Source organism: Gymnoscopelus braueri, assembly GCF_963280865.1.
Source record: "Gymnoscopelus braueri genome assembly, chromosome: 6".
NCBI classification, from domain to species: Eukaryota; Metazoa; Chordata; class Actinopteri; order Myctophiformes; family Myctophidae; genus Gymnoscopelus; species Gymnoscopelus braueri.
This window is the reverse complement of record NC_137607.1, coordinates 36,271,883-36,299,715: the sequence shown is the minus strand read 5'-3', so window position 1 is coordinate 36,299,715 and position 27,833 is coordinate 36,271,883. Positions and strand designations below refer to the sequence as shown.

General features: G+C 43.1%; 1 protein-coding gene across 15 annotated transcripts in view; it reads right to left on the bottom strand.

Moving 5' to 3' along the window:
• The window catches only part of fryl (furry homolog, like), a 109,858-nt gene that overhangs the window by 54,211 nt on the left and 27,814 nt on the right, over nucleotides 1-27,833 (bottom strand). For 12 of the 15 annotated variants that reach the window (XM_080431823.1, XM_080431822.1, XM_080431818.1 and 9 more), the window contains 14 exons: nucleotides 17,558-17,766; nucleotides 16,772-16,825; nucleotides 14,008-14,147; nucleotides 13,648-13,744; nucleotides 11,778-11,857; nucleotides 10,219-10,299; nucleotides 9,609-9,777; nucleotides 8,397-8,489; nucleotides 7,696-7,794; nucleotides 6,871-6,972; nucleotides 2,774-2,818; nucleotides 920-1,023; nucleotides 572-680; nucleotides 365-451 (listed from right to left, as the gene is read on the bottom strand). In XM_080431823.1, coding sequence (XP_080287949.1) covers nucleotides 365-451; nucleotides 572-680; nucleotides 920-1,023; nucleotides 2,774-2,818; nucleotides 6,871-6,972; nucleotides 7,696-7,794; nucleotides 8,397-8,489; nucleotides 9,609-9,777; nucleotides 10,219-10,299; nucleotides 11,778-11,857; nucleotides 13,648-13,744; nucleotides 14,008-14,147; nucleotides 16,772-16,825; nucleotides 17,558-17,677 — 1,380 coding nt within the window. In that variant the 5' untranslated portion in view covers nucleotides 17,678-17,766. The remainder of the gene's footprint in view (nucleotides 1-364; nucleotides 452-571; nucleotides 681-919; nucleotides 1,024-2,773; nucleotides 2,819-6,870; nucleotides 6,973-7,695; nucleotides 7,795-8,396; nucleotides 8,490-9,608; nucleotides 9,778-10,218; nucleotides 10,300-11,777; nucleotides 11,858-13,647; nucleotides 13,745-14,007; nucleotides 14,148-16,771; nucleotides 16,826-17,557; nucleotides 17,767-27,833) is intronic. The other 3 variants (XM_080431830.1, XM_080431821.1, XM_080431824.1) reach the window with 1 other exon arrangement.

Genomic DNA, 27,833 nt, shown 5'->3' with positions numbered 1-27,833 from the left:
GCTTCCCACCCCAAACACGGCCAATTGTGCTCATTGGAATTGGAATGCCCAGCCAATGCCGGATCCCCCGTGGAGGAGTCAAACCCCTACTCTACACACTGGTTGGCAGGAACTTTACCCCTGTCCCACCCAGAGGCCAAGAGCAGCGCTAATTTCACTGATGAAAAATTCATCAACAAATGAGAAATGATCCTGAACAATCCTGTCAAATCTTTTGCTTGGAGGGGTGCATCTTTATTCCCTTATCGTTTTGTTGTGTCAACACAAATAGCACAGAGAGAGAGAGATAGAGAGAGAGAGAGAGAGAGAGAGAGAGAGAGTGAGAGAGCGAAAGTGATGTGTATTCAATCTTTACTCATTTTACCTCTGGGTTGATGGTGAAGGTCTTGTGAGATTTGCCCACGCACAGCAGGTCGTAGATAATCTCCTTCATAGCAAAGTCCAGCCGTTCCTGAGCGAGGACATGTGAACAGACCAGCGATCGTTTTAGTTCATCCTTAGTTTTAAGCCTCAGCTGTTCACAATCCAGGTACGTTCGTTAAGAGACAAGAAAATGGGCGTCCTACTGTACCTGAGCTATGAATTGGATGATCTTGACGAAGATATTGAGCGGCGTGTCCCGGGGAACCACGCTGCGAGAACCTTTGGGGAAAAGTGCTGAAACGATGCTGAGTAATCGACTGCGGAACAAGGAGAGAACGATGTGTTCAATGGTGAACAATCACATACTTTCCATAGTATCCGATATATGAAGCCTGATTTCTACATCGTACGACGGTGTCGCATGGCAAAGAATTGCCAATCTACAAGCTCACCATGCGTTGTGAGCTTGTAGATTGACAATTTTCTAGTGTGTGACAACGTCGCATGACGGTGCTTAAATGAAGCACGAGGGCGCGTTGCACTAATAAACACTGACCTCTGTGTGACCGTGTTGCTCTCACACTTGATTCTGATGATGTAGACCCACAGCAGTCTGTAGAGCGACTCCAGCGCCACACGGGACATCTTGGGATCTTTGTTCTGCCGATCGGAGACAAGATTAAGAACCTCGACATATTACAGCTGGACATTATTACTCACCTGTGACATTAAAGAGGTCTGATGTAGTCGGTTACAGTACATGTCTTCCTGAGCAGTTGATCATGGTCAACACAATAACTAGTTTTCAGCCGCAGTGTAGGAGACATTTGAGTCACTGATGGATGACTGAACTCCCCACAATCTGTTAATAACTAAACTTCTGGTTTATTTAAATGCTTGTTTTGGGCATTGACGCATGATTTTCATGACCTTAGGGCAGTCTAGAAAAGTTAAGAAAATTTAGAAGGGTGCATTTTAGTTCCCTCTGTGTAAAAGCCTGGGGGCATTTTATTACAATTATTCTGTGTGTGAAGAGTGGGTGGCATTACTTCATCTTAAAGTAATGCAATTTTTTAAGCCAGGACCCGGCCCTGAAAGTGTAATTTAATAACATATTAGCCTATTAATTTCAGCAGAAACTATTGTGGGAAATCTTTGTCCTCCTTCCCTGGATTTCAGGGGCATTGTTCGATTGGACTCTGTAATACGATGCTATACAAGGAAGGGTTGGGGGGTATTGCATACATGCATAGAATGCTGCAAGGAGGTAAGGGTGTAGCGTACAGGCATTTCATGTACAGTTTAAAGAAAAGTTAAGACTGTTTTGTACTTGGTTGTGCACTGGTGTCGCGGCTCGCACGGTGTGGGACACGATGCGCAACCAAGCATGAATCAGGCTTTAGTATCTCCCATTAAAGCCTGGAAAACATCTGTGTCATTTTAGATTTTTGCGTTGGCTATTAAAAAATTGCAGATATACAAGCTCCCAGGGCGTCACTTTGTGTCGCGCTGCGAGCTTGTACATCTGCTATTTTTGATTTATTATTTTTTAAATCTTGAAAGTGCGAGAACTACTGATTTAGAAGGCATTTGAAGAATCGGCCTCAGGTCTCATCTCTGCGCTGGGCTGGACTGGACAGCTAAGCAGCGTCCGTGCTGTATCTGGAGAGCGTTCACCGTCACTCTGGACCCTAACAGTTCCGACCGCACAGAGGAGGCAAGCAGCCCCAGTGCAACACAAACAAACACAGTGTACATTCCAGTGTAAACACACTGCAGATGACACAATGGAATCTTTTGAAAAGGCTGCCGCTGTGACCTTCCCCGTCGTCAGCGGGAGGCGTGAATGCAGAGACGCAGGGCGGCGAGAGGGGAAACTCAATAACAGATCGGGGACGGAACCGGCGGTCTTTGACTGTACTACCTCTAACACACACATACACACGCACGCAGGCACACACATACACACGCACACACATACACACGAACAGAGCTGAGAGAGGAGACTGCAAAAACACCAAACACCTTGATATCCAAATCCAACCTGTGATCTCTGATCAAGGAACCTCTCTAGGAACAGGGAGAGGGTGTATGTGTGTGTGTGTCCACTCTACTGACAGAAACAACAGCACTGCGCTCTACTTTGCGACAACACACAGGTCAGCAAAGCTATTGATGCAGACACAAAAGTACAGTAGCTGAGAAGAAAAGAACAAAGCAACGTTGCAATCTGGAAAACATTTGCAACTAGGAAGTACTGTATCTTCCTCTATTCTCTCTCCATAATGAGGTGACTCTCTTTGAGATGTCATTATGTTACTAAGGAGGCCCGGCACTGGCCACTTTCAGCCAGTAAGCTACTAAGCTAGGTGACCCAGGCCCCTTCATTACTGCCATCGGCCAAACTCACCTGCAACGTCTCAATCTGCTTTCGGATGCTGTTGTTAGATGGCATCTGGAGCCAGTGAACGTCAGAAAGGGACAAACGTAAACACAAAATAAAAGAGGACAGGAGACACAGTGGGAGGGTTTGAGGAGGGAGACATGCAGGTTAAAGGGAGAACAGAGAGACAGAACACAATAGAAAACACATATGACGAGAGCAGTCCAACTCTTGTCAGTGTTGGACTGCTTAGGTTGATTTTCAACCTAAGCTAAATTTTTCTGATGTGAGAACCAATAACATAGTGTTGTTTCACGATGTCGAGCGTACGGAAGGTACACTCGATATTACATGATATCATGAAATGCCGTCTGTCAATTTTACTACACTACTGAAAATGACATGGAAAAACAGCATTTGAACACAGATAAATGTCGACATTTCTAAATGCGTGAAAGCAAAGCAAAATTAAAAAAAGGTGCATTATTATGGGGCAGACAAATTAATTAACAGATACGGGAGACAGAACACAAACGAAGCACAGGATGCAGACAGGACAAAGAGGAGGACACGATAGAATGTGCGTTGCAAGAAGTTTAAGACATTTGTCTTGTGCTACGCAACAAGAAGCCCTACATCCTCAGTGTTCATTTAACTCTGAGACTTGACATTATGTCACATGTTACATTTGCAAAGTCTGTAACCTGTTTGTAAACTCAGAGTTAAATGAATGTTCAGGGTTTTATACTGTAGGGTCAGAGTTAAATTAACAGTCAGGGTTTTTTAGTAGGGTCAGAGTTAAATTAACAGTCAGGTTTTTTTTAGTAGGGTCAGAGTTAAATCAACAGTCCAAACAATCTTCTGATCCATGTTGCCATTCTTTTTTAACCCTGTGTGGCGATCATAAGGAATACTTAATCAGCTGAATTAAAAGTGTCAAAGACACTCGGTTCTTCTTTAGTGAGAGCCCTCACAGGGTTAAAACAAATCTATGGGCTAAACCGCTAAAACATGGAAATCCCACAGCGATCGGGGCGATCAGACGACGACAACAATCAATCACCACCAACAGGAGGGGCTGATCACAGTGATCAATCAGGGAGGAATCCATATCAATCACAGTGCCGGGGAGGATGGGGGGGGGGAAACAATGTGACGAAATCACTGTCCCGAGATCACAGAGGGACTATTCAACACCGTAGGGAATCCCCAACACAAGGAGGTTACAAAGAGAATTACACAATATGTCCAACAGTACAACAACAACAACACACACTCAAGTCACCCAAGGGTCAATCAACACCATAGACCAGTGGTGGAAAGTAACTAAGTACAGAACATAAACTCAATTAATGTACAATTCTGAGGTACTTTTACTTTACTTGGGTATTTCCTTTTTTTACTTTATATTTCTACTTTACTCAAATTTTTTTTTTTTACTTTAATCTCAGAGGCAAATATTGTTCTTTTTACCCCACTACAATTATTTGACAGGTTTAGTTACTAGTTATTTTGCACATTTAGATGATTACAAAACATGCATTAACCACTTAACTCATTGAGTGCCTGAATTATTTCTGGCTATTTCTGGCCAGTACGATTTTTTTTTATTTTTTTTTTTAAGTAAAAAAAAAAGTGCTTTGGAAGCGAGATACAGCCTTTTCAGTTATAAGTTAAAGAAGGAGTGGATGGAGCTGCAAATCTTCAGATAATGATATCTTGGGTTCTGAAGATTTTTTTGTTCGTTTTTTTTTTTACTATTTTTTTTCAAAAACACGTGAAACACGTGATTGGCACGTTGCACCATAGCGGTAAAACACGTGAAACACGTGAATGGCACTCAATGAGTTAAGCAATATCTTATATAACAAGCTCAACTACAATAGCTTGTAGATCGTCTATTTTCGAATTTTAGTATTTGTACATTTGAACTTTGTTTTGATTGTACAGTACAATTTAGAATACAGAACTTTTACTACTAGTATTTCTATATCGTGGTATTGCTACTTTTACCTAAGTAAAGTATCTGAGAACTTCTTCCACCACTGCAAGAGACTCACGTCACACAGTACTCCACTAGAGGATGAGGGATCAGTATATGATTGGTAGAGGAAGAGAGGAGGGATCGGCTCGATTGGTTTTATATTGGTAGTGCAGAAAGGGAAGGATAGGTTTGATCCATTTGTGATTGGTAGAGCACGAGAGGAGGGATCGGTTTGATCGGTTCGTGATTGGTTTACAAGGAGTCATTAGCAGACCTGGGTCAAAAATAGCACTTGACGTTGCATGTGACACGTGAGATGCCCTTCATTTGGAGGTCGAGGAAAGCTTTTGATTAGATATAAAAGGTGTAGGATTAATTTCACCGATATATCGTTGTGGAATTTGCAAAATACTGGAAATACTGGAATTCGAGTATTCTAGTGTTGGATATAATTTGACAATTCCAGTATTAGTGTTAGATATAATTTGACAATCAGCATTGTAAAACCAAATCATCCACTTGGTTTGTTTTTCCAATTGAATCGAATCCAATTTGTGGGGGAGGTCTTGAAATTGTTCTGCAAGACAATGCTTTGGCAGGGAACAATTCCACTGGTCAGTCAACCCATCAGAAGCTGAGTACAGGGGGGCAATAATTATTAGAAGCAGCTTCCAGCCACTATGGCACTGATGGCACTAACTAATCTTCACAGTTCATTTGACGATATCCTTAATTTATAGCTTTATACTTCATTGCAGGCCAGTGCCGTGCAACGATAACAGCTGATCTACAAGCTCACAACACGTCGCAATGTGGCACGTTGTGAGCCGGTAGATCTGCCATTTCTGGCGCACGACAGTGGCACGCAACTTAAGTATAAACCGAAAGTTCCAAATGCAGCTATGGTTCTATGAATCCCAAATGACCCCCAGAGATGGTGCTTTTTCAAGCGGTCAGCAGGGATGAAAATAGAATGGGCTTTATAGTTTAGAGCAAATCCTGCATGAGTTGACTTCAAATTGCCCGTTATTATTAACAAGTCATGAGCTATTCCTGTCCAGGTCTGGCTGCCGGTGACTGAAGGGGGGGAAAGCACATTGTGATCTTGAGGCAGAACCACAGAGCGCACGCTGAAAAAGACACCAAAACTACTTGTGCTATAAGCGGCACTGAGCATAATACTGTACAACTTACCTGGAATACCATTATCTCACTGGTGCATGTATGTGTATTACAGTCACCTGTTTGAACTAGGGCACTTGAAACAATAGTGTAGGAGTGTAGGTGTTTACTAGAGTTCTATTTTTAAGCGGGCGCGTGTTGCTTATGCTGCCTGTGGGTAAAAGGAAGTTCTATAAAGGGTTTCATATCATGAGTCATAAGACCTCTGAGGTTCAAGTGTTTTCCATAATACACAGCAAAAATCGAGCGTTAATTTAAATCTTAAAATGATGAAATTCTGAAAGTGAAGACACTTAAAAGGAACTCACTGTCATTAAAAAGAGTATACAGTGTCCTCTGACAATATCCGTTGGCTTTGAGGCTATAGTGTGTGGGGTACAGTTTAGGACACTGGTTTTCAACAAAGGGGTCGGGGGCTAAAAGGGGTCCTTGAAGGAGTTTCCAGGGGGTCTCCCCAGCTACAGTAAATGACTGATAATCAAGAACCAGGTTTTATCAGTGTAGATAAATTGTATTAAATGGGGGTCCGTGGCCTAATGCATATCAAACTGGGTGTCATTGAAATTAGAAAGGTTTAGAAACACTGATTTAGAATAAGCTAAACCAGTGGTTCTCAAACACTTTCATGTCGAGGGCCCCCAAACTGATAAGAATTAGGCTGCAGACCACTATTTGAAAATATATATAGATTCTTTTTTCGTTAGATTAGATTTAAAACATAAAACTATATCGTAGGTGGGGAGATAACAGTGGAGGGGGTGAAAACTGCAGAGTCATTCTTAAATGTTTGCTCTTCTAGCCAGTGAAATAATTTTGTCACCGGACACCAAGTTCGCGGCGCTAAACGACGTGTCTGAGAGTGTAATACTGTAGTTGTGAGTGTGTGTGTGTGTGTGTGTGTGTGTGTGTGTGTGTGTGTGAGTGGGTGTGTGTGTGAGATGTGGCTCTGCTACTGTACCTTGAGGTGTGAGAGGCAGTTCTGGAGGAAGATGTGCCAGTTGTTGAGGAAGAACTGCTTCTGACTGACACACAGTAGGCACGTCACCAGAGGATACAGAGCCTGGGGGGAGAGCAATGGCGTTAGCATCAACCAAAAGGCATGCAGAGAAAGAGAGAGAGATCACCCAGAGAGAGACTGGATTTAGTCTTGTGTAGCCGTGTGATCAGAGAGTAGGGGTTGGGATCCGGAACCGGAAGAACTGGATCCAACATTGAGGAATCGGTTAGATCACACTGTGGACTTCACGTCTGCTATACAATTACAATACTAGCGGTTCTCAAACTTTTTTGTTTCACGGACCACCATCACTCTGGGAAGTGTACAAATGGAACCAAATGGACCCGTAAGGGTCCATTTGGTTCCATTTGTACACTCTCAGAGTTACAGACTTCTAAGGGTCCATTTGGAACCCCCTATAGGAATCGTTAAAATCCTAAAAGGATCCCAACCCTATCGGAGATCTCTGTCCCACCAACATGTCTGGTGACATCTACATTCAACATAGTACAGGCTAGAACAGTGGAGAAAATCTCTGCTGACAAAACTTAAGCCCAATGCTTTGAGAACTAATCTTATCAACGTCCCAATATGAAGGACTGTCCTTAAGTCTTTGCAAGTCTTTTTTTTAATCTCCAAATTGTTTCCACCCAGTATTAGCCCCTACATTGAATTTAGATGTCAACAGACGTATCGTCGGCGGAGCTCTATGATGGTCTGGCTACGTGAGGAACAGAAAAGAGAAGACAGAGAGAGAGACAAAGAAAGTGAGATGGGGGTTTTTACCAAAGAGTGCTTCTTCCTGGAGCTAAGGTCAAAGGTGGTCTGGTACAGCATCTCCACGAAGTTCTTCAGGCACGGCACATTGACTTCATTCTTCACCGCCTGAGGGGAGTGGATGGAGGGGAGGGGTTTAAAGGAGTAGTTCACCCAAATAATTACACATTTTCTATCAATTACACACCCCATGAAGGCTTGAATTCATGGAGATCTTTTTAGTTTTTGTCACATTACTGAGCCAACAATTTGATGACCGGCGGAGAATCAATTGAGTCTCCTACTGACCGATGACCTGGTCATCAAATTATTGGCTAAGGAATGAGACAAAAACAAAACATCTTCATGAATTCAAGGGTGTCATTCATTGGGTGTGCAATTGATTGAAAATAAGTATTTTTTGGGGTTAACTACTCTTTTAACTCAACAAGTTACACATTGACTGGATGGGATTAACTCAACATGTTACACATTGACTGGATGGGATTAACTCACATTGACTGAACACGTCCAGATGGGACAGTACAAAGGACAATGAGAATAATGGACCACAATGGAAACAAGCCCCCTGGGGCTTTTTTTTGTCATCCTTTTAGCATAACCTTTGACTGTACTACGTGTACTGCTAACGAACCTGCTAATAAAGTATTCAATCAATCAAAAACAGTGTGCACTGGAAGCTGAACATGGAGCGGTACGGCGGAACTCACAGCAGCAACAGGGATGAGGATCTCCACGAACAGACCTGCCAGAGCGTGCTTGATGTCCTTATCCTTGACCTCCAGAAAATACTGGGCACATTCCTGGAGGGGGGAGGAGAGGGTGGTCACAAAGGAATACACACAACACATGGGTGGAAAATGTTACAGTCTCTGGGTCAAATTAATCTTTTGTTGTTCATAAGTGACAGTCAAAGTGGTCACAAGTACTGTATACGGCAGTCTGACTAACAGTGACTGTTACGATTTGTCTTCTGGTGGCAGCTAGTCAGTATTAAATATGAATCAGCATCAATATGAATTATTATCAAATATGCATGCACTACACTCCATTTGTAGACTCTGAGATAAATTAACATTTTTTTTCATATTTTTTTACAGTGCATTACTATATCTATGATGAAATGAGCCATGAGACAGGAGAACACAATTTGTTCTTAAAATGAGCAGAAATCTAGGGATTAGTTTTTCCTCAAGTCTTTTTACTTCTGCGTTAACATACAGCAGTTACAGTCTGCTGTACATTGGGAGACTGTCGACGGTACTTTCATTTGTTCCGCAAGTCGGATAGATAACATATGGCCGCTAACTGGCGATGTAAAGGGAACAGAAGAGGTGATCGTAAACTACCGTGTATTACCCGACATCTCCCATTAACAAGGTGGTCAAATCAGCGTCATGTTGAGATGAGCAGCGCGTCGAGCCAGCGTTTTTACTGCTGTATTGAGCCACTGCTCTGTTCACAGCTCTTGGCCAAGTCCACAACACACACACACACACACACACACACCTTGGCATGGCTTGTATGGTGGTGTGTGATCATTATTCATCTGGCTTTATGAGGCAGTGCAACGGCGAGCTTGCTGAGCTTCAACAAAAGGGGGCAGCAGCAGTAAAAGTTCCCTGCTACAGTGCAGTTGAGACCAAATACATGGAGGTGATTAGCCACAGTCATCTACCTGATTGAATCCCGATTTATAGAGCTTTAATCGGGTATGACGTCGTAGCGAGCTGAAAACAGTCGATCTACAAGCTGTGAGCCTCTAGTTGTGCTGTTTTCGGCAGGTATACCCAAGCTTTGAGTCAGACGTTAGCGGTATTCCGCATTCTGAGAAAGGGGCGAGGTTCTGCTAGTGTGAATTTGGCGTAAGCCAACGTGTGCTTTTTCGGAGCACGCGCTACACACGTCGCTAGAGTTTTTACCTGCATGAACTGAAAGGAGGCCTCAAAGTCCTCCACGGGGTACATTTTGACCCGGAAGAACTTCATGCCCATGACGAGGCTAATGATGCTCTGGACCACGTAGGGGCTCTGTTCCTTCTGCCGGAGCTCCTTCAGCTCTGTGATGAACTTCTTCCTTACTGCCTGGAACCTGAAGAAGACAACTCAGTGAATGTGATACCGCTTACGTTTTAACGTGCGACAGTGTTAACCCAGTTAGACTTGAGGACGATTCTAAAAACGCCTTCTAAATCCTACCTAGGAATTTCTGAAACCTCATTATGTCCAAAACTGTTACTTTTCAGTAAAGTAAAAAAAAAGTAACTGATTCATATTCAAAAGTAGCAAAAGTAGCAGATGGACAAGCTCAAAACGCGTCGCTTCGCACCTCATTTCGTACGGCATAAATTTACGAAAAAACACAAAAGGTTTCTGCCTGACAACAGCGATATATAGCAACAACTAAAATGACACAGAGGCGTTCCCAGCTTGAAAAGTATAACAACGTATAGGTGTAACAGGTCTAAATGGGTTAAATCAGTTAGCAGGTTATTCATAAGGGTGGGTAAACATAAAAAAAACTGAATATTACTTGGATTGCGTGAGGATGCCGATGACCTCGGCATACAGGTCTGCGATGATGTGCACGTTTCCGGTGTTGGGCCCAGAGTACCTGGTGGATTAGGAAGAATGCTGTTATCACGTCATGTACAAAGTAGAGGAATTTTTATATCTTTGCAATGCCACCGTCCACCCCCCTTCCTCAACATCATACAATTTGGGGAATTATTTCAAAGGCATTCTACCATTGGCTCTAGTCCGTTTCTAATACTAGCTGGCGGTAGGGCTGCTCAATCTATACAATTCTTCACTATGACATTGAAATATCTGTGTCAAAGGAAAATAATTCAGTCACAATTCAGAAGTGAAACTGTAAGTTCTATGAAATGCAAAAAAGAAAGTCAATGGGGAGGCGGCTGGACCAGCTTAGAATAAACAATATCTTTAATGATTGCAACACTTCTGAGATAATAGTGTCAGGAAAATTGAAGAAGACATATCAAACCTTGATTCTGATCTCTCCGTTTATCGATCAACGATGTGCACACCATATCATGTTATTGAGGCATCTAAAGAGCACTGACTAAGTTTCAGGCTGGACAGCCCTGTCAGAAGTCTGTGCTCTTTAGATACCTCAATAACATTATTTACATAGCTTTTAAGTAATAATTGAGTCTTTTGGTAAATAAATAGTATGAGCTTGGAGGAACAACCAAATAAAAAATTCCTTTAACAATTAAGAGCGGCCAGAAATGGACCCAACCGTCGCCGACCACAGGAACCTATTGGCCGAGTGCTGCAGCGTGGTGAACAAGCCAGAAAAAGAGCCAATGTGTTTTCTTTAAGAGGCATTAATGATGTGGACGGATCATAAAGTCACACATGGGCCATAAAAAGCACTGTGTCCAAATAGCCATAAAGACATGACTGACTGTCAATTGGCAGTCCCTGTCACAAAGCCACACCCACAATGGAGTGAGTGAATGATTAAGTGATAATTGATATGTTCATCAATGACCAGTCTATTCACAAAAAGTCTTATTTTTTTCCCCTTCTCAAAAATGTTCAAGCTCACGATGGTGTGAGCTTGTAGATCGGCTGTTTTTGACAAAGTATTCTGTAAGTGGTTGAAAGATATGTCCATTTCAAGGGATCTGTGTGCATGTGTGTCTCTGCATGTGTGTGTGTGTGTGTGTGTGTGTGTGTGTGTGTGTGTGTGTGTGTGTGTGTGTGTGTGTGTGTGTTAGGGCATTCACCGAATAGTCGAATATTTGAATATCAAACCGACTATTCGACTATCAAACCACTATTCAATTATTCTATATAAAAAATAAATGTTTTTAGTGGCTTTTCTACAGCAGACATGCAGCTCTGAGCTCTGGTGTGACGTCAACTCGCATTCCTTGAGTCGAGTCATCAATGCCATTAAAAAAAAAAAAAAAAAAAACTTTTTTTATTATTTTATTTTTTATAATCAAATCGATTAATCGAATATTCGAATACTTATAGGTCGAATAATTCGAATGCTAAAAATCACTATTCGTGAATGCCCTAGTGTGTGTGTGTGTGTGTGTGTGTGTGCACACTCACCCCTCTTTATGCTTAAAGTGCTTGAACGCCAGGTTGAGAACTTCGTGTACTAAACCATCTGGCACTGGATGAAGAGGAATCTGTGACACAGGCATTAAATCATTAGTCTTATTTGCAGCATTGATACTCCCCCTTCATGCTTCCCTCTTCGCTACCATTCATTATCCTCCTCCCTACACAAGACGTGCCAAGGACAAGCGGAGCTCCGGTCTCCAGGGCTGCTGTGTGGTTTGGAATGATGTGGACAGTGTGTGCTGCAGGGACACGGCCAGAGCCTGGACCGGGGAACAGATTCAGAAGAAAGCCCTGTAGGAGGGTGTGTGCTCCCCTGACACAGACTCTATTTACCATTCTGCCTGCATGCTCACACTGATAACTGATAGAAAGAAAAAGAAGAGTACAGTGAAGGGCTGGTTGTCAGTGCTATAGCACCGGTTCTCTATACTGTGGGTTCCGGAAACCCCCAGGGGTCCTTGAGGGGGTCGCAGTGGGTCCCCAGAAAAATGACGAATTAAGTAAACTCTTAGGACCCATTTTATTTTTCACTATGTGTGAGCTTATAGATTGGCTATTTACGAAAAAGGCTGACAAACGTTGACAAATCTTCTTTTATGGAAGTCCCTGGCATAAAAACATTTCAAATGGGGGTCCTTGGTCAAATGCACATCGATTTGGGGTCCTTGACATGAAAATGTTCGAGAACCGCTGCAATATGGTATTTAAATCTGCTGAAATGTTTCTCTAATTCTGATTCTGATTGTATTTCTATTTTGTATATTATGTATACTAATGGATATTTGACATGTGTGTGTATATACTGTATATAGTAAAAGAATGTCCCTGCTACGTACAGTATTGTATGTACATTTGACAATAAAGCACCTTGAACCTTGAGAAGATTGATTTTTCTAAACAGAAAATAAAAGCATGTGCTTTCAGGTGTTAAATGTAATCCGACAGCACTGGAAATCCAGTGGATGGCAGTTATAATAAAGAGACATATCACCTGTCAAGAGCTACAATCATGACGCCTTTGCTTTTAGACTCAACTGTTTGGCAATTCCAATATCTGTTTGAGACACAGTGAGGTAAAATCTATAGGAGGGTTCTTCTGACATTTACATTTTTCTTGTGTGGGACGTAGTGCTGCTGGCATATATGATATGATGTCTTTAAATATCTCGATGAATTGAATACACAGGACCACAATGGAAACAAGCCCCTAGGGCTTTTTGTGTTATCCTTTTAGCGATCATTGTAATATCGTACCACTGCACTATTTGCAACTGATAATAAAGTATTCAATCAAAAATGTCAGAAGGGAAAGGGAGTATTTTCTGGTCCCCAGGGGAGAGGAAAATTGCTTTTACAGCTTTACCCAGCTGATGGCTGCTCAGATGGCTTTGATGATTGCCGAATTTGAATGATTGCAAATGTGCGAGAAACAGCAGGTAGAGAGACCGTCCACCGCTGTATCATCGGCTATTTTTAGTATTTTTTTCTGAAAACTGTTAAAAGCTTTTCTCCATGGACAAAATAAGGATTATTGATTACCCCTACGAGAAGGAAAACTTTTCAGAGAGAGGTCCTTGGACGGGGCCCCTGAGAGGAAGGGCCTGAATGTGGGGGTTACAATTTTAGATAAGAGCTGTGGAGGCTAAGCTTTACAAGAGCTAGCATCTGGCTGCCAAGGGCGGTCTCGAATCTCTCCAAAACTGGAGAACTTCTCTCGACCTTGTGCGTCAACACTGTTTGAAAAGGAGAAGTTGAGAAACACTCGTTTGGTTTGTACCAGCGATAACAAAGTGCCTTACTGTGTTGGCACAGAACTACTACAAGACAAGGCAGAGAGTGTGTGTGAGCTGCTCACCTGTTTTAAAACTTCCACAGAAACTAAACAAAAAATGAAATCTATGGCCAAGTCTCTCCGCTCCAAAAGGTAGTCTTTATCCCGGTGCTGTTCGTCTCTGTAGAGAGAGAAAGAGAGAGAAAAAAATGACAGATTATGAACAAAACTGAAGAAAAACTGATAATGCCGTTTCACAAAATCACGTGATTTCTATACGAGGAAATGGAGGACCAGGAGAGAAAGAAGCCAATATGTCTGATGTATAACTAGTTGCGTGCAGGTTGTGGCACACCTGAAATAGACAATCTACAAGCTCACAGCTTCTAGATCGGCTATTTTTGGTGTGCATCACCCGTGCTTAACTATGAAATCAAGCCTTACCCTTTGGACTTGGTGCTGGAGCGAGGCCTGTATTCGTAAGACTCGTCCTCGGTGCCGCTCTGCCGGCGGTACCAGTCGAACAGCGTGCGCAGCAGGGAGGGCAAACAGTGTTCCGCTATTGAGCTCATAGAGCTTATTAACTGGAAAACAAACATCGTAAGCGTTAGAATGGGCTAGATCAGAGCCATGTAATGAGAGTGGCGACAACTCCATTTGCTCCAATGGACCAATTTATTTATTTATTTTGTACAACAATGGCAGATCATGGAGCCTTGTCAATAGTTCGAGTAAATTAGAGCAAACACTAGTAGCGCAGTAGAGTTGCAGCATGATTGTGATGCACTTTTAAAAAAGGTAAGATTTTTTTTTTATTACGATCACATCTGAATCAATTTAACTGGAATGATCTGACGATCAAGCATTTTGGACGTCCATTGTCAGTCTGGGCTAGACGACTTCCTGGGCTCCAAATGAACACCAGCTAATAAATCGGATTACAGTATGCGTTACAATGAATGATTTATCATATTTTAATTACATCTCGCAACAGTGTCAATAATTGCTTACATTTACAACTTAGGCACTTAGTAGATGTTAAATGGGATTAACCCTAGTCAACAAATAACGGGATAAATGGTCACGTAAGTAGACCGCAAAGACGATCAATTTAGTAACTAGGATACAAACAACAAACCGAGCAGCTGTCTAAAACGGCATACGATCTAAATAACATGGAAGCTTCCCCTTCAGCCGCTGTTATTCACAGGTCTTACATCAGTTATTAACCCATTCGATCCGGGAACGCATCTACAAATGTCTTCTAAATCCTAACAGGTTTCTGAAAAAACTTATGTTGCTATATCAGTGATGCTCAAACTTTTTCATGTCAAGGACCCCCCGAAATGATATGTATTTGGCCGCCGACCCCCATCTCAAAAATATTTCGTTCCAGGGACCCCCAGCAGCAAAGATTTGAGTTACAAATGTTCGCTTTAAAAAATATATATATATATTCAAAGATTTACCGTACACAAATTTTTACGATTTTTCTAAGAATAGCAGATCTACAAGCTCCGTGCTATGAGCTTGTATATCTATTATATACTATTTTTGAATAGCCAAAGTATAAAATAATGGTTATAGCTAAAAAAGACAAAGATGCGTTCCCGGATTGAATGTGTTAAATATAAAACATTGCGCAAAGAATGGTTATGAAACACAACCGTGGTGTGAACTCTTCCCCGGCTGAGATGTTCATGAAAAGGTGCAGAGCCAAAAGAGTGCAGCGCACAGGGTTCGAGCAGAGGTGACCTCGGCCAGTGGGTGACCATACTGGAGCTATTGATTGGGCCTGGGGTGTGTGTGTGTGCGGTGTTGAATGACATGTCGAGCACAGCGTGCTTCCTGATATCCTATTGAGCGGCGCTCGCTGCAGCAGTGGCCGTACGCCGAGCCCACCCGCTTGCCGGGGCTTTGCTGCTGCCGCTCCTAACACCTCATCAGCACTTTGATCGCATCCACGATAATGAGGCCCCTGATTGTAAATCAGCTTTAACTTGTACTGGATAAACGGGAGCAATAAAAGCATTGTTAAGGGGATGATATACGGTAGCCGTGAAATATATCGTTACTGTCGGGCAGGAAAACCCCTTATGTCCATATTGTAACTTTTTGTCTTATTTCGTAAATTAACGCCCTACTTGAACATTATACTACAGCGTCACACAAAAGCATCAAAAGTAGCAGATCTGCAAGCTCGAAACAAGCTTGTAGATCTGCTACTTTTGCGATTTTTGAATTTGAATACTGAACAGTAACCATTTTTGACACAGGTTTCCACCCGACAGAGACGATATAACGCTATATGTGGAATTGATAAAAAAACTGTGACTAAACACTCGAGACCACGGGAAACGAGCATCCTAGCGGCCTTTAGATGCCGACACTGACATCCGTTTGCACAATGCAGGCGATGTGAGGTGAACTGACCTCCAACAGTGTGGTATGCATAACATAGGTCTGTGCGGTACGTACTGTACGTGGCATGTGTTTAAGGGCCCGGCACAGTGTGCTGGTGGGTGCAGGGTGATGGATGCTGGGTGGTTAGAGTTACGCAAGTGCTCCCTCTGACCTCACGGCGCCAGGAGGACACACTCCAGCACCCGGTGCTGATTTACTGCTGAGGATGACACAGCGATTCCACATACTCTCACTCTCTGTGCCCACACTCTCTCTCTCTCTCTTGTCTCTGCCTCGTTCGCTCACAATGGAGGCAGCTGGATCTATAGCTCCCTACCCTCGTTTGCTTTATTTTTTTGGCGTTTGTGCTGAACAAAGCACTGCTGCGACGGGGCGGCCCCATTGTTCGGGGTTCTGCACCAGTCAGAGATGAGAGACAGATGGACCATTGAGTAGGGGATTGATTGGGTGTTGTTGGGGTGGTGGGGGGTGTGTGATAGTGTGTGTGTGTGTGATAGTGTGTGTGTGTGTGTGTGTGTGTGTGTGTGTGTGTGTGTGTGTGTGGGGCGGTGGGTTCATGCGCTTACACTGAGGTACAGTAGGAATAGAGGAATTATACAAACCGATATACTCAGTCACGTGCTGATGTTGCATGCCGAAAATATCGACAAGCTCACAACGTGTCGCGATGCGTTGTGAGCTTGTAGATCGGCTGTTTTCAGCATGCGACACTGGCACGCAACGAAGTTTAAGTCACAAGATACAAACGAGAAGTTTTCCATTAAATTATTACTGCTGGACTCACCTGATCAAATTGTGCGTCTTCCCCTCTCTGAAGGGATCGGGACAGGGGCTTTTCCTGTGTGTGAATGGGTGGGGGGGGGGGTAGAGGGAGACAGACAGACAGAGAGAGAGAGAGATAGAGGGTCAGTTGCTAGTCACCGGGCAGAATGGATTCCTCTCATAACAGCGCAGCGATGCCGGTGGCGTCGGGTGGACTGGAGGACGAGGAGGCAGGTGAAATGGGAGAGCAGTGCTGGCGGTGACGACGTGGCTGAATATGACAGTGAGATAGGCCTGCTATGGAGGAGCCCCCCGGGGTCATTTACCCCTCTGTCAACATCCAGCCAACACCTCACCGCTGGACAAACACAGCAGCCCGGCTAAAACGGAAATTAAGGAGAGAAAGAGGGGTGGATTGTGGAACTAGAGAACCGACCAGAACTCAAAAGATGACTGAATGGAGGAAGAGCCGTCCCAAAAAGTGAGGGCGCGTCACGCCTTACAGAAGATGTTATAATACCCCCACCACCACCACCACCCTCCCCCCAGCGTAACATTCATGACATGCACAATTAAAATGACGCTCATATAGGTCTACGTTTAAATGAAAATGAAGCACCCGCGATTCAAACTCAGGTCTCCCACGTGGGTAGGGACACTCAAGCCAAACCATCTTAACCACTAGCCTAAGAGGGAATTCCCTCTTGGCTGGGGAGATATTAGGCTTTTGGTCTTCAGGCAGAGGCTCTGAGCCACTGAAAAAAGTTTAAAATTATGGTTTTGTGAGGGTGTCTCTCTCTCTACTCACCAGCGGTTCAGCCATCACCACCTCGATCTTCTTCTCGGCCAGCACAGCGAACTCGGCGAACAGGCTTTTGATGACGAACTCCCCGGGCTTCAGCTCGGGGTCGATGGTGATGCTGGACATGACGGCGGCGTTTCGCTTCTCCCACGAGAGGGGAGTGACAGAGGAGGGGGCTCGGCGTCTACTCACGCTGGTGCTCACTGGTGCCGAGGCTGTGGAGAGAGAGAGAGAGAGAGAGAGAGATAGGATGAATAAAAGGAGATCAGTGAGGATCAGCCCAAAGTTAAACGGAATCTCCCATTTAAAATTATGTAATTAAGGATGTTTTGTACTAAATGTGATAGGTCTGGAGTAGGGGTGCAACATTTAATCGATTATAAAATTGCAGATCTACAAGTTCACAACGTGTCACTTTGTGACATTGTAGATCGTCAATTTTCACTGTTTAATTGTGATACTGTTCTAAGTACACTATAGCAATAATAATCAATTTAGTGGATTATAAAAAATCTTTCACAATCGTTTCGTGTCAATCGTTAATATAAAAAATAAAAAAAGACAAAAAAGAGTGGACTGGGTTAATAATTTAATCGAAAAAGTAATTGATGGAATAAATGCTAGAAAATAATCAATAGCTGCAGCCCTATTGTGGATAGATGTATAGAGTATGGGCATTAGGCATTTGGTCTCACATCACTCAAAGCTAGTGATCCAAACACGATGTACATTTAATTAAGTTATCAGCTTTTAGCCACCACGACAATGGTTTCCATCCTTCATCCACTTAAACCCTATATACGTCGTTGACCGGAGTCCCCCAGGGGTCTGTACTTGGTCCCCTCCTTTTTCCCCTGTACACCTAAAAATAGCCGATTTACCAGCTCACAAAGTGTTGCGTTTTGAACTTGCAATTCTATTTTCGCCGAATGCTCACCTATTTTTGCCTATGACATGCCTATGGCATGGCCAGAATAGGGACGCTAGGGATCCTGTGGTTAAATCGTTTATTCAGATAGGACAGTGTAGAGAAAGGTCTCACAGGTCTCCAGTTGCAATCAAACTGGAGACGTCGCCATTATGTGGTTGACGCACTATCCAGCAAGCCACCACTATGTGCCACAAAAACAAAAAAAATCCTTTGAAATGTGTATGTAGTCTAAGTAAAATGTTTCATCCCAGCTGCCTGGATCATCAGATAAATGTCACTTCTTTTAAGAAAAAAACAGCAGAGAAACTTTCAATGCGGTACTTTCCCTTGCCAGACCACCACCAACATCATTCACTGACCAAAACTTTGACTTCAGCGAAAGCTATCATTTTGAAAGCAGTAGGAGCCCTTCTGAAATATCATACAGTCAGTGGTGTCCTCTCCTCAATCAGAGACACCAGTGCAACTCTTAACCCATTAACCCATTCAATCCGGTAACGCATCTACAAATATCTTCTAAATGCTATAATATCAGTGATTTTCAAACTTTTTCATGTCAAGGACCACCCAAAATGATTATGTATTAGGCCGCTGACCCCCCCCCCCCCCCCATCTCAAAATATTTAGTTCCAGGGACCCCCCAGAAGCAAAGATTTGAGTTACAAATGTTCGCTTTAAAAAAATATATATATTCAGAGATTTGCAAAAATATTTGCGATAAAAAAAAAATGCAGATCTACAAGCTCTAGCACGGCACTTGATTGATAGATGTACTTTTATTTAGTAAGACATGAGAATAACAGTACATGGAAGTACAATTTCACAATACAAGGTCTACTAAACTGGAAGACTCATTAAGCACTGAGCTTGTTTAAGATGAGAACCCCATGCACACACTCTGAGCTAAAATGACACAGATGTGTTCCCGGATTCAATGGGTTAAGACATGAGGCTGATTCTACAAATGTCTTTGTAGATTTTTCTAAAATAGCAGATCTACAAGCTCATAGCACGAAGTGACGCGCTATGAGCTTGTATTTAGCAACGTATAAAATAATGCTTTTTTGTGATCCTCCAATAACTCCTTGGATGATCCCAAAGTTTCGTTAGAGCGCCCCACGTGGGAAAAAAATATAAAAAACAAAAATGGTCCAAAACGGTCTGGACCGTTTATGGCACATAACGCATAGCTTCTCAAAAACGGCACTCAATGTGTTAACAACAACAGATGATATATTATTTGTGTGCTGTGGACAATCCTGCCCCTACTATACTATACACCCCGTTTTTCATACACAAATGTATGCCTCGAAATCGTCATTTTTGGACCGATGTTTTGAGACTACAGCTGAAGATACCCAGGTATCAAGTGGACTACCTCCCAACGATCAGAACCTCTGCTGTTCCCAGCTCACCAGTTTGGTGTATTGTAGGCTTTATGCTAAAATGGCAAAAAATAAATACATAAATAATAATAAAGTATAACATTGAAATAAAATTAATTATAAATCTGACATAAGATCTTAGTAACACAAAACCAACTACAAAGACTGTTGCATACCGCCAACACTACGCAGGGCTAGGCTAATTGTCTAGGTAAGGTATACGCCATTTCAAACCGAGATATGATATGTCGTTTTTACCTTTCCCTTGATTAGGACCTTTACCTTTTCGACACAGAAGTTAATCATCTCTTCGGGCAGTCTACAGATCGTTTCCATCAAGCTTCATGAAAACCCGTCAATTCGCTCTCGAATAATTTCACTAACAGAAACAGACAAACCTTGACCTTGATTGAGACTCTGACCCTCTCGACCCAAACATTAATCACCTCTTCGCTCAACAAACGGTGGTAGTAAGAAACGGTCACGAAGGTAATAAATCTCATTAGCAATGGTGACCTTGGCTGTCTGGCATAGTTTTGATAAGATAAGTCATCAATAAAAGTGAAAGTTACCATCTTCCTACAACCAGTCAAAACAAGACAAAAAAAAACTTGCGCCAGGGTGCAAAGGTCCCCTTTACCTCTCCATTCTGGTTTCTGATCTCTGATTCACATTCATTTATTTGCATGTTACAAATGTAAACAAATCACTCTGGTTCCAGAATATTACGCATACTCAAGAGTCCATTCCTCCAACATGGGCATGGCGGTTACTTACTGCAATAGTGAAATACAGTGATAACAGGAGACATGCCATAGGGGTGAATGTATTACACCATAACCTAATTTGTAGGGGCCATCAGTCAGCCTTCCCCCCCCCAACAGCAAATAAGTTTCAGAGCAACAACTGGCTGTCTTACTTTTTAACATTAAATAAACCATTTGAGTCAGATGTGTTGTTGGAGCTGGGAGTTGTCCTGAGAACAGAACACTGCCTCCACATGATCAACAAAAGCCCCCCTCTGCCTCGCTTCCAGAGTTATGTAAAAGTTCATAAGATTGGGAACAGGTGACCCCCGCAACTCAGTGGGAGGGAGAGCGCTGAAATACTGTAACGCTCACTCACACACACACACACAAAGGCACGAACGCAACGCACGTACGCACATTCTCAGCTGGAGACGAGCGCTGTATATGTGCACAGCAGCACCTCTCAATATTGACACAGGCTTCCTGTAACACATTCTTGCAGGGGTCACCAGGAGAACCCACCGATAGTTCTCTGAATCAGTGATTCTTAACCTTTTTTTCACTGCAAGGACCCCCCAGTTCGATATGTATTACATTCAATGTTTATCTGCGGGAGTCCGGGACCCTAATCTACACCGCAAAGACCTCAGTGTAAATTTAACTCTTGACAGTGAAGCAAATATTTAGTTCAATTTGTACACCGTTAACCCATTAAGACCTGTGGCCGATTCTACAAAATGCCTTATGTTGCTTTATTACACGGCTTGGTTGAATGCTTGATTCTGATTGGTCAATCGCTGAATTCAGCGGTGTTATTTCTGGATAATGACCGATGAGCTCAATAACAGACCGCTGTCTAATCAAAGACTCAGAGCACCTGCTCATATCAACCTGCACTGCTTGATATTATGCTGTATCCAACATGACAGCCATGTAAACAAACACACCATGTCATTTACAACTAAACATTGCTCTCAAGAATGTTTTTGAAAACATTTGAAGCGAGAAATAGACAATGCAGTAACCAAACATGTATTCCATTTGAGCAACACTTCCTTGTTTTCCTATTTATCAATAATGTCCGGCTACCCGTCAATTATCCCTTGCATCTCAATGGTTCTCAAACTTTTTCATGTCAAAGACCCCCAAAATTGTATTGTATTTGGCCGCGACCCCATCTCAAAATATTTTGTTCCAGGGACCCCCAGAAGCAAAGATTTGAGTTTAAAATGTCCGCTTAAAAAATGTATATATATACAAAAAACACTGCACACATTTTCAAGATTTTTCATAGTAAATAGTAAATCTACAAGCTCATAGCGCGGCACGAAGTGACGTGCTACGAGCTTGTATATCTGCTATTTTTGAATAGGCAACCAATGTGCTACATATAGCTAAAAAAAAAAATGACACAGATGCTTTCCCGGTTTTAATGGGTTAAGAGTGTATTGCTTCATTCACACTGGCAGATAAAAAAGATACAAAGATACACAGCATGTTTGTAGCTTTGTATCTTTGTAGCTCAAGTTGAAACCAGCTCAACTTTCTTGTAACTTTGTAGCTGTTGTAAAGTTCTCAAATTCTGCCCGAACCCGACGTTTTGGGGCCAGGCGAGGCCGAAAATGTATACTAATTATGCCAATGTATGCTTTTGGGGGGTTTTCGGGCCTAACATTATGCCCAGTCAGGGTCGGGCCTTAATTTTCAGGCCTGTTGAGAACTCTAAGCTGTTGTAGCTTTTGTAGCTGCTACAAACGTTGGATGTATCTTTGTATCTTCATGTTGCTGGCTTCTGTTGAAAACAAATGGTAGCCTGTATCTTTGTAGCTGCCAGTGTGAACGCAGCATTACAGACCCTTTCCTAACCACCAGTCAGTTAAGCTCGGGACCCCCCGGACCCCCCCCCAAGGGCCCCTGGGGGTCCCCGGACCGCACGCTGAGTCTAGACTAGAGTGTCACATTTTGTGCGAATTGCTCAACCTCTTTAGGGTTTGAATGGAAGCAGTGGAGTCCATCCATTGAGAAAATCTGGAACTCCTGTAATCCTGCCGTCTTGCCAGCAACATGACTAATGAACCACACACACCTACATGCCTAGACACTTGTCTGCTGGTACTGTGGGCTACGTTGGGGGAGTTAGAGAGACATCTGTTAAGTTGAGGAATACTAATGGCTCTTTTCGACTACAAGAACTGAGTGAATTAAAGTGCCTGTTCTGGATTCGTTTCCATAATATGCTACAGCTCGGTTTCAGGTAAGGTTCTCAAAACCTAATTTGGGACCTGTTCAGGAGGTAGGTATAGTACTAACCCTGAGTTCTGGGTCAACTTAATAGCGAAAATCGCAGATCTGCACGCTCACAGCGCATTGAGCTTGTAGATGAGCTATTTTAGCTATTTTAATGAGTTGGGTTTTTTTTCTCCACCTTCAGGGGTGTTCCTAGCTTTAATAGAAATGTAAACAGAACTTCACAGCTTCTGTAAAGTTTCAGGACATGGAAGGTTCTGGGTTACTCTTTGTAGTTGAAAAGAACCATAAGAGACCAGGAGGAAAGCATTCTGCACCAGTCCAGTATGTTCCCAGTCAGCCCAAAACGACCCTTGGCCTCAGCTCTCCCCAGTAAAGAAAAAACAGCCCTGGTTCTGTTGCTTCCTGGTTGTCAAGAGCAACACCCCTGCATGCTCCAGAAAAAAAGTTCAAACAATAGCGAGGTGCTGCAGCTGAACCGCAGTAAAAAATTAAAAAAAATAAAAAAATAATGAGGAAAGATGTTCACACCCAGCAACCGGCTTTGAGTAACACACCAAGCATCTAACAATGATTAGGGTTACATAACTGAGGAGGTGAATAAAGTTGTCGTTGAGGGGAATATGCAAAGCCGCAGTTAGGAGTGGAACCCCTTTTTTTAAACTTGAAAGCAAGGTATGCAGGATTGTACTGTAGTGTACAACCTGCAGTATATAAAAACGAAACGTGGCGAGTTAAAGAGAAAGTCAGGGTGGACTCGGATTAACCCATTAAAACCGGGAAAGCATTTTAGATTTTTGCACTGGCTATTAAAAAATAGCAGATATACAAGCTCACAGCGCGTCACTTCGTACATCTTCTATTTTTGAATTTTTTTAAAAAATCTTCAAAGTGTGAGAACTACTGATTTAGAAGGCATTTGTAGCATCGGCCTCAGGTCTTAATGGGTTAATTAATTGGCATCCCTGTGTGAGTGTTAAGCCCGATGTATACTACGACGTGCACACACACCTAAAACAGCCTATCTACTGCCATTTTCGGCTTTAAGGCCTTTACATACCGGTGCAGCCAGGGACAAATAAATAATCAAAAAATGCTAAATACTTGCCTGCAAATATTTCGTACCAAAAGTATCCATGTAGCTCATTCATACGGGCTCATGCCTTTATTCGCGATGCGGGAGCTCTGAAAAATCTGTCTTAAAATAATGTCGGTTTATCGCCACAGTAATGTACTTAAGTCATGACACCAACAAGACAAACATATATTTTTGGGCCAATTAATCACACAAGGAAAACGCCCCCCCCCCTGTGTGAAAACCTTTTATAGTAAGGGAGGGGGGGGGGCATGGGCTGGTCCAGGGGGCACACAGTGTGAGTGTTACAGAATATAGTAAGGGGGGTGAGGGCCGGGGTGTGGGGTGGTCAGGGGGCACACTAATGGGGAGTGACTGTTATTGCGTAGTGGAAAACGCTGTCCAGCAAGCACAGTGAGCCTTTCAGACATTTGCCTCTTTGTTTACTGTGTTTCACGACCCCCCCCCCCCACAACACCTCGTCAACACACCCCAGCTGCCCACCCAGTGATGTCACATAGCTTTGTCACATAGCCAGCTCGCCACGGCCAATCACCACCCCGTGATGCCCTGCTCTACCCCCACCACCACCCTTCTTCCTTCTTTCCCTCTCACTCCTGTATCTCTAGGGTACAGAAGTAGAGAGAGAGACAGGAGTGAGACAGAAAGCCAGACAGACAGACAAGAGAGCGGGTCGCAGGGAAGGAACATTGTTTGTATTTTTCCACTCAACAACACAGCGGAGGGGGAAAAAAATGCAAGGCATCCTTTCCCGGGCCAAGTCTCTGCATTGCTCTGCCTTTCTATCTTGCTCTCTCTTTCTCTCGCTTGCTCTCTCTCTCTCAATGGGGAGTCATTTGTGACGTGCCAAATCCGACCCTTCCCTCCCTAAACTGACCTCGTTGTTGCACAAATCTTAGCAACTGGTCTAAAAAACCTTGGAGGCTAGAGACAACCGTCGTACTGTGTGGCCGCCTGGCCGGGGGGGGGGGCTGTGCGACACACTCACAGCTCATGCTTCATTCCTCACTCAAATCTCAATGCAAAAGTAGCAGAAATACCTTCCCCAACCCCTTTCTGTGACTAACGTCAGCCAAGCAGGCTTTTAACCCATAGCTGAATTTCTCTCTCCGCGGCTTTTCAGGAAAAGCTGCCGGCCCATCATCGGCGACCTGACTGACGCACCAGGAAGTAGCTTTGTGGCATCATGAAATGACAACATGAAAAGTGACATCCAGCAGCTGTGTGACTGACTGCTGCAGTCCAATGACTGGGAATGCTTACTCACCACACAGGGGCTTAAACAAGAGTGCTTGCTACATATTTCTCCGCTTCAAAACAATGAAGCACTAGGAGTAAAACATTTATTATAGCTTAAAACCATTTAGACATGAGGACGATTCTAAAAATGCCTTCTAAAGCCTAAAGGCGGTTACACACCGGCGAATGTGCGAATATACGCAAAATTCGGACTCGTTCCGAATAATTAAAAGACGCTTTTTCGCTTCGCTTTTCCGCGCCATGTACGCTTGCATTGACTTTATAAGGTTTTTTAAAAAAGCGTATTATTCGCACGAAAAAATCGCCCCGGTGTGTAAGGACCTTTACTGTCGTCTGAAAATCGTCATATCATACAAATACAGCGTCACACAAAAGCATCAAAAGTAGCAGATCTACAAGAAAATGTGGCGCGAAGCAACGCGTTTTGAGCTTGTCGATCTGCTACTTTTGCTTTTTAACTTTTATTTGAATATAATATATTAATATATTATCCTGGAAAAGTAGCTGTTTTGGACATATGAGGTTTCCACCCGACAGAGACTATATATACGGTAGCTATAATCGACAATGACACCGATGCTTTCCTGTATTAAATGTGTTAAGGGTAGTTGTTCTCAAAATTATTGTAGGACTTTGCCATCATTTCCCAAGGGGAATATTTGGCAACTGCAGAGTATGCACAGAACATACAACATGCAAAGAATTATCAACGGCTAAAATACATAGCCCACGGAACAATGAAAGTGTGGTTTGGGGAAGTCCAAATCAGGTACTGAAGGTGAGTACACAAAGAGTGCAATTTGTAGATTAAATACTGCTACTAGTACAGCTGTAACCTCCAATTGTATTCCTTTGCAGGCCTTAAACACTGAATGCCCATCTCGGCATTGAAACACACTCTTTATCCTCAAAGGGGCAACCTGATAGCTAGCTGAGTGGTTAGGGCGCAGAATACATGGACTTGACTGCCTGACAGCGAGTCTCCAGTTCGATTCCTGGCCTGCTGGACCATTTGCTGCAAAAACTTGTTTTAAAATGATTTATCATTTAAAATAAGACTTGAAAATTGCTGATCTAAAAGCTCTCAACGCCTAATGTAGATCTGTTATTTCTGACAGCGACGATCGTACAACAAAGTATAAGTCCAGCATTTCTGTTCACACCTTGAAGCCCTTCAAGGAGTCCAGGGGTTGTAAAGAATACTGATACCTTGTAAAAAGGTATACAGGCTTATCATGCAGCCAAGCATGTGAGGGGCTCCAGAGACCCCTCAGAGTCAAAGAGACACCACCCGTCCAGAAACACAGAACCCAGTCGGACTACACAACTCATAGAGCGAGTGACCTCGTCACAGTAAAAATAGAGCCCTCCCCAAGGCCTGCTAACTTCCGCTCTCAGAACAACCAGCAACAATGGTGTACATACACACACACACACACACACACACACACACACACTATGTTGGTATGCAGAGTTGGATGCATGCATTTTCATTCACTTGTAGTGTATTAAAGGGAGTAAAGGTTGCACGGCTAGAGTGTGCTAGTGTGCGGCAATGCCAATTCTGTCACAGTGTCTTAACATGTTAGCACTTCCAACGAGTTACTACTGGTCGACACTTCACTGTGGCTTCTTCTAGGTAAATGAGCCAAGCCCAGGAGATACAAGGTGAATCAAAACTGACAAATGAAGTTGACAACACCGGTTCCGAGCAACATGCCGACATGAAAACACAGGCTCTAGCCCCCCGGGACCTTCATGCGTAACGTGCATGCGATTATACAGTGACAACTTCTTTTGCAAAACAAGTCAAAAAAGTGTCATTGATGTGCTGTTGCATGGGGCGTTTAGGAGCATTCTGGAACATCAAATATGTGCCAAGCTAAAATAAAGAGCGTGATGCTGAGACAACAGGTGGAGGAAGGTTGTGGCAGGCCAGGATACACAGCACAGAATCCAGAGTGTTCATTTAACTCAAGAGTGTAAAAAGTGAACCGTTCTTACACTAAAAGAGTTAAATAAAACCCTCTGGATTTCACGGCATAGAGAGAGACAGTTGCTATAACTAGGCCTTAGCCCTCTTTGTTCGAGAGGCCTAATGCAGAGGAACTGGCAACCAGCACAGGATACGAGGATAGGGGCGGGGGGCTAAGGGGCCATTAATTAGAGAAAAAGGGGGCAAATGAAGAAAGAAAAGCTGTTTACCCAACGGTTGCTTGTTCTACTGAACAGCAAGTTGGCAACTTTACAGCATCACAAAATGAACAGACACTGGGAAAGTCAATGCCATTTCAAGGAAATATAGAAAAAAGAAAAGAAAACTAACAACAGTGGTATATTTTCAAATGAGTCAATGTATCTCAAATCTCTGCACTGGTTTTGTTTTCTCTTTGAATTGTATCTATACACAACAGAGGATGAGAGATATACAAATGGTTCACTGCTGCAACCGTGAAGTCTTTAGATTAACTCTGACCTATTTTGTCATGTCATTCTAGGCAAAAATCTCCAAGATTTAAAAAAAATAAAAAAAGTTGAGCAAATGTGTTAGGGAGAACTTTATGTTGGGTTAGGGATGGTAGCAGCCGTCCAGGGTTGTCCAGTCAGGTGTCTA